The 7,481-nt window shown below is 47.9% G+C and overlaps 1 protein-coding gene across 3 annotated transcripts in view; it reads left to right on the forward strand.

Annotated features, from left to right (window-relative positions):
- Positions 1–5,289, forward strand: part of LOC132467165 (thrombospondin type-1 domain-containing protein 7A-like) — a 13,110-nt gene extending 7,821 nt beyond the window's left edge. Inside the window, exons 3-5 of one of the 3 annotated variants that reach the window (XM_060064303.1) lie at positions 436–630; positions 2,032–2,070; positions 2,406–3,446. In XM_060064303.1, coding sequence (XP_059920286.1) covers positions 436–630; positions 2,032–2,070; positions 2,406–2,464 — 293 coding nt within the window. In that variant the 3' untranslated portion in view covers positions 2,465–3,446. Of the gene's footprint in view, positions 1–435; positions 631–2,031; positions 3,447–4,946 lie in introns of those variants that run through there. The other 2 variants (XM_060064302.1, XM_060064304.1) reach the window with 2 other exon arrangements.
- The last annotated feature ends 2,192 nt before the right edge of the window (positions 5,290–7,481 follow it).

Genomic DNA, 7,481 nt, shown 5'->3' on the forward strand with positions numbered 1-7,481 from the left:
GAGGACGTTTCCTGGGTTGCTTCACAGTCTGTCCATCCATCAGTCTGTCTGTTGGTCAGTCTGCTAGTCGATCTGTGGATCTAGTTGCATTTCTGTTCCAGTCTCTTTGTATCTCCATCCCCTTCCTCTACTCCCCCCCATCTCTCTCCACGTCTTTCTGTCTCTCTCTACCTACCTGTCTGTCTGTCTGTCTGTCTGTCTGTCTGTCTGTCTGTCTGTCTGTCTGTCTGTCTGTCTGTCTGTCTGTCTGTCTGTCTGTCTGTCTGTCTGCCTGCCTTTTCATCCCTCCGTCTGTTTTGTCCCTCCGTCCGTCCGAAAGAATTTCCCCCAAAAAAGGACAGAAAGATAACTTAACTAACTTAACTTAACTGTCATTTGGACATTTGGACCCACACTCATAACACCCCCTTCCTCCTCTCTTTCACCCCCCACCAGGTGGGGAGGTGGACAAGAGCCTGTGCTCGTCCAGCCTGCCCCCGGAGCAGGTGCCCTGCCTGGTGCCCTGCTCCAGGGACTGTGTGCTGAGCGACTGGACCCCCTGGTCCAGCTGCTCCCAGACCTGCTCCAGTAAGACCATCGAGGGGAAGCAGATGAGGACGCGCTCCATCCTGGCCTACAACGCCGGGGAGGGTGAGCAGGGGGGGAGGGTGGATGGGAGTGTGTGGGGGTGTGTGTCGGTGGATGGGTGGGAGAGTGTGTGTGTGTGTGGTTGTGTGTGTGTGTGTGTTTGTGTGTGTGTGTGTTTGTGTGTATGAGGGGGTCGGAAAGTGTGGGTTGGAGAGTATGTGTGGGAGAGTGTGAGTGTGTTTGTGTGTGTGTGTGTGTGTGTGTGTGTGTGTGTGTGTGTGTGTGTGTGTGTGTGTGTGTGTGTGTGTGTGTGTGTGTGTGTGTGTGTGTATATGTATATGTATATGTATGTGAGAGTGTGAGTGTGTTTGTGTGTGTATATCTGTAAGGAAAACCGGTAATTGCATTTCGGAGAATTTGTTTGCTGTGTGGCTATGTATGTATATGTATGCATGTGGGTGCTTGCACGTATGTGTGTATGTGTGTGTGTGTGTGTGTGTGTGTGTGTGTGTGTGTGTGTGTGTGTGTGTGTGTGTGTGTGTGTGTGTGTGTGTGTGTGTGTGTGTGTGTGTGTGTGTGTGTGTGCGTGTGTGTGTGTGTCTGGGGATGGCAATGTGTTTAGGGATTTAGGAAGCATTTGAATATTAAACTTTCCTCAAGTGGGGTTTTGCATACACATGCTTTCACCCGTGTGCATCCATACCTTTCTGTGTGGGAATGTATGTGTTTGTGTGTGTGTGGGGGAATGTTTGGGTGTTTATGTGTGTGCGGGGGGATGTTTGTGTGTGTATATGTGCACATTGGAAGTAAGGGTGTAATGTGTTTAGCAGAGAGTATTTTGTATATTAAATTTGCTGACTTGTGGCTGTGTGCATGCATGCAGGTGTGTGTGTGTGTGTGTGTGTGTGTGTGTGTGTGTGTGTGTGTGTGTGTGTGTGTGTGTGTGTGTGTGTGTGTGTGTGTGTGTGTGTGTGTGTGTGTGTGTGTGTGTGTGTGTGTGTGTGTGTACCTTCACCTCCTTTCAGAATTCAAAATATATTCATATAGAGCCCGGTATAGGCTCAGTCATGGCCTTTCATGTCGTCCTCTGCTGTCAATCAGCAACAGGCGGAATTTCACACTCTGTGTGTCTGCCGAGTCTGGCCTAATTTGAACCAGTCTGCTTATCTAGAACACTGATTATTCCTGACTGACTGGCAGACTGTTTTATCTGCCTCTATCTGTCCTCTAAGATCTTTCCTCTAGCGTGTGTGTGCGTCTTTGTACACATGGCAGCGCGGTGTGTGTCTGCTTCACTCTTCCTGTTTCTCGCTCTGTCTCTTACTTAAATGTCACCGAACATTCTGCTGTGTATTGATGCGTGTGTGGGGGTTTTTGTGTCTTGATGTGTGTGTTTGTGTGTGTGCTTGTGTGTGTGTGTGTGTGTGTGTGTGCGTGTGTGTGTGTGTGCTTTTCTCCTGACAGTCGCCTCTATGGTAGTGGCTTGGATCTCAGTAATGGAGGGTAATTCTCTAACGACATTCGTGATTGTGTGTTAATGTTAGCTCCTAGCTGTGTTTGACCCCCTCCAACCCTGTTAACACTTGCCAAGCAGTATAAAGTATTGCTCGTGTTTATTCATTAAGTCTTTTATAAACACCATTACTGGCGTGATGCCCTTAAAGCTCTTCATAATTGGGTGAAATCATAATTCATAAATGGTAGCGCAGTTTCGCTTCCTCAGTTGTTAGTCTAATAGTTTTCGATTTAGACCCTAGCTGTTAGTTGTTGTTATGGTACAATGATTTCAAGTGTTTAATTTAAATATGATTACATTTGCTTTTCATGTTTTTTTAAAGGTCGTTCGCGGCTGTCAAAACTTCCAACGATTTCCGGTAAAAGTGTTTTTTTTTTGTAAAACTACGACTGTAGAGTAGCAATTTCTTATTTGTAGGCTTTTTTTTATCTAATATCGCATCTGAGGAAGTTAAGAGAAAAGTTAGATCAGGCTATGAAAGAATGTCCGTCATGAAAAATACATTTGGGGGGTTTATGTTGTGATGGGATCTAGCTGTGTATGTGTGCCACGATGGCAGACAGATTTGATATGCGGACAAGCAGTGAATTCCTCTGATACAGTCTGAGTGTTGACACTCTGAAAGAGTCAGCAAATTGCACCGTTAATATAATATGAACATATTGTACAAGATGTGTATTGCATTTATAAATAAAATCGTATCTATATAAGAAACAAATTGAAAATTCCCTTCTCATATGAAACGAACATCCAAGATGGTGAGACCAGACCGTGGCACCAGCAAAGGAAACATTCTAATGGCCATCCTAGTGCTATCTAGCTTTAAAACCTAGCATCACGGCAGTAAGCTAAAGGAACAGCCCAATAACACACTGGTGCTTGCTAGCTTTGAAACCTAGCATCACAGCAGTTAGCGAACGGAACAGCTCATTATCACACTTGTGCTAGGTAGCTTTAAAACCTAGCATCACGGCAGTAAGCAAAAGGAACAGCCCATTAACCCACTTGTGCTAGCTAGCTTTAAAAGCTAGCATCATAACAGTTATCTAATAGAACAGCCTGTGATCATGCTAGTGCTACCTAGCTTTGGAACTAGCACCCTAATGCGTTTTTAGTGAGCCCAGTTAGCATTAACCAACCAGCGGGAGGAAAGCTGATTCCCGATTAAGGTGAGATTTGTTGCTCTTCCACCACATCCTGTTCTGTTGATCATTGTCTCTCATTACACAGACGGCTTTCAATTAATGGAGGAGAAAAAAAAAAACCACGGCAACGAGAATTCTGCACAGCCCATAATGTCACTCAAACACATATTTAAATGAAGCCATTAAGCACGGTCAATTACTTCTGACACAAGGGGTGGCGAGTGGGGGGAGAGGGACGGGAGAGATGGAGGGAGAGACAGAGAGGGGAGAGGGATGGGGGGGGGAGAGAGAGAGATGGGAGAGGGGGGGAGGGAGAGGGGGAGAGAGAGAGAGAGAGAGAGAGACAGAGAGAGATGGGAGAGGGACGGGAGGGAGAGGGGGAGAGAGAGAGATGGGAGAGGGACGGGAGGGACGGAGGGAGAGACAGAGAGGGGAGAGGGATGGGGGGGAGAGAGAGAGACAGAGAGGGGAGAGGGATGGGGGGGGAGAGAGAGAGATGGGAGAGGGGGGGAGGGAGAGGGGGAGAGAGAGAGATGGGAGAGGGATGGGGGAGAGAGAGAGAGAGATGGGAGAGGGACGGGAGGGAGAGGGGGAGAGAGAGAGAGATGGGAGAGGGATGGGGGAGAGAGAGAGAGAGATGGGAGAGGGACGGGAGGGAGAGGGGGAGAGAGAGATGGGAGAGGGATGGGAGGGACGGAGGGAGAGACAGAGAGGGGAGAGGGATGGGGGGGGAGAGAGAGAGAGAGATGCGAGAGGGACGGGAAGGAGAGGGGGAGAGAGAGAGGGGGGAGAGGGATGGGAGGGACGGAGGGAGAGACAGGGAGGGAGGAAAGGGACCAGAGAGATGGAAGGAGGGAGAGACGGAGAGGGACGAGGGACAAGGGAAGGAGGGAAGGAAGGAGAGAGCGAGGGAAGATGAAAGGAGGGAAAGACAGAGGGAAGAGGGAGAGAGGCAGACGGAAGAGGGAAGAAGGGAGAGACAGAGAGGGAGGGAGAGAAAGACAAAGAGACAGAGAGGCCTCTGCACCTGTCTGTTAATTACTCGATGTGAAAAAAATAAATGCTGATGGAACTGGAGAGAGTGTGTTGAAGAGAGAACGAGAGGGTGAGCGAGCGAGAGAGCGTTTTCGAGTCGGACAGGGAGAGCGTGTTGAAGAGAGAGTTAGAGGAAGAGAGGGAGAGCGAGGGACAGCTTGGCTCCAGAACAATCATCTCTACACAATAGCACCTGAATAAGCTGCATGAGCATTGGATTCCAGGATCTGATTGGAGGAGGTTTTAGGTAGCTCGACTTGTGTCCTGCTTTGTGTTCCTGGCACACCGTAAGGCCGCCATCGCTATTTAGAACAGACCTCACGCACATTCTCCACCCACCGTTACCTAGACATCATTATGGTAATAGTTAGGAATATGGAGGCAAACAGATTTTCCTGCATTTAGAGTTTGTCAGACAATCTGATGCGATAGTAGACCTGTAGATCTTTCTACCTGTCTTTAGGTTACATCCTAACTTATTTATATATACAGTACATATATAGATACAGTAGATAGAGAGCCTGATCAATCCCTTGGTTGAATGATGTACGCTTGGCTGATAAATTGACTGCTGGGTGATTGATCAACCGACCGCTAGACTGATGCATGTTAAAGTTTGCTCTCTTGGTTGACTGCTGACCTTGACACATTAATTGACTGATGTAACGCTCTGTGTTGACCAGGGGGGGCGCTGTGTCCGAACAGCAGCGCTCTGCAGGAAGTGAGGAACTGCAACGAGCACGCCTGCACCGTGTACCACTGGCAGACGGGCCCCTGGGGGACCTGCACGGAGGACCCCAACGCCGGGGCCACCAACAGCACCGGCAGCGAGGACCTGACCTCCTGCTCCACGGGCGTCCAGACGCGCAAGGTCATCTGTGTCCGGGTCAACGTAGGACAGGTCCCGCCCAAGAAGTAAGGAACCCCACAGAACCAGTAGAACCAGTGAAACTTGAGATCGGGGACGTTCCATTTTTGGGTGATTCCCAGTGGTGACATCTGGAAGTGTCATTTCATAGATAGATAGATAGATAGAGATAGATAGATAGATAGATAGATAGATTGATAGATAGATAGATAGATAGATAGATAGATAGATAGATAGATAGATAGATAGACAGACAGACAGACAGACAGACAGACAGACAGACAGACAGACAGACAGACAGACAGACAGACAGACAGACAGACAGACAGACAGACAGACAGACAGACAGACAGACAGACAGACAGACAGACAGACAGACAGACAGACAGACAGACGCTAAAGTACATTTTAAAGCAAGGACAAATAGAATAAACAGGGTATAGAGAATACATTATAAACAGTAAACTGCACTTCTTAAATAGTTATAACTAAGAAGAGAGGATTGGATTTGATATTGCACCCTTGTCTTTCTATCTTTAATTAAAGTAATGAATCCCAAAGTATGAGTTCAGATCTCCAGCCATTACAAAGAAAGGTTTGTGGAAGGCTCTTTGTTCTTGACTTCCCAACCACAGTATGCGATGATTGCTGGTTGTAGTTAATCATTTCAACGGCTCTAGGGTCTGAGAGGACGATGTGAGGGAGGTTTGTCGAATCATTAAAGTTAAGCATGGTTGATAAACTACAGCTATGATGAGTGCCTTGGCCATGGGCAGTGAGGAGGTGAGAGTATAGACGGAACCAGTTTAACTTGGATCTGATTCTGTTGTGATGATTAAATGGAGAGGAAATGAACAGACCATTCATTTTGGTTTCTCTCTACTCTGACTCTTCAGTAAAAAAGCAGAGAGGGGGGGCACACAATAATGAGGATGGTGGGTCTTATATTTGAAACTGCTTTCAAAATGTAAATGTTTATTTTCCATTGCCGATTCTTAACTGAATGGATATTGAATACAGAGGAAGAGAGAGAGACAAAGAGAAACATAGATAAGAGATGGACAGAGAAAGAGCGAGCAAAAGCTCAGGAGGAACGACCAGGATGAAGTTTGAAGCCGCACAGGGAAGTTAACCAACAGTTGCTATCTGAGCTCCGCAGGCGAGCGCAGTACATAAATAATCTGCCGGGGCCCGTAAGGCTAATTAACCCCGCCATTTCTGGCCCTGCTCGTTTCTCATTGATGATAATGACAGTAATTAGATAGCGCTGATAGTTTAAGGCAGTTTAATCACGAGGCAGACAGACGATGCTATGTTTTCAGCTCGCCGCGGCACCTCCCTCCCACCCCCTGCGAGATGAATCACCTGCTCCGGCTTCCCTTCTTTGTCTCCACAAAGTTTCACTTTATTTTATCTTAAGTCTAGCTTTCAGCCAGAAAGCGGGCAATGAGAAATGACTATTTAGTCATTTAGCAGACACTTCCAAATCCAGGTGACCTAACACTGGGGCTCGGATACGGTCGCAACGGAGCAGGTGAGGCTGAGCCAAGGATGTCTCGCTCAAGGACATGGAGGGGGAGGCTGCGGAAACAGAGGGATTAGATCCGGTACCTCTCAGCTCTGAGTCAGACACCCCGGCCACTCCGCTATCTTCCCCATTCCAATAGGGTGGATGAAGCTGATTATCCTGTGGCGCTGAAGGGGAAACGCAAACAAACCTCTCACAAGAAAGTAACTGCCGGGCCTTTCAGCGGTCGCGGAGGACCTGAGAGTCAGTTGCAGCCGATTTGTTCCTTCACACTTCTCCAGAGTAGTTAAACTCCTTCGAGAGGAGATCTGGATCAATTATTCAGGTTGTGGGATCGTGGCGGTCGCACGAGGTAAATGTGATTCACAGCGAGCGGCGAGTATTAAAATGAAGATGAATGCCTGGCCGGAGAGACTATTTCAGCTATTGACCCGACGGCTCTGCGGCGGGAGATAGAGGGGGGGACACCAACAGAAGTGTGTGATTCGGTTTGGTGGGTTGTTATTAAAAAACACACGTTCCACCGAACTAAAGGGAACATTGGCTCAGCGGAGTGCGGGCTTTGGATAAGCGACCAGTAGGAGTTCATCATCACACTCACCAGCGTGGCCATGAATTAAAAGGCCATCGTCGATCAAAGTTAGTGAACACGGTGTGTGTTTTGGAGTTTTCGCCGAGCGAGAAGGAGACTAGGATGCCATCAGGTTTGGGGACCCAGAGATGTAATGGTTTTGGGGGTCATTTTGTTTTTTACACTTCACGCACACTAGTTTAATGAGTCAGCCGCTAACCGGAATGGAATCGGCCCGTTTTGGATGCAGG

The sequence above is a fragment of the Gadus macrocephalus genome, chromosome 11 (assembly GCF_031168955.1).
Source record: "Gadus macrocephalus chromosome 11, ASM3116895v1".
In the NCBI taxonomy this organism is placed as follows: domain Eukaryota; kingdom Metazoa; phylum Chordata; class Actinopteri; order Gadiformes; family Gadidae; genus Gadus; species Gadus macrocephalus.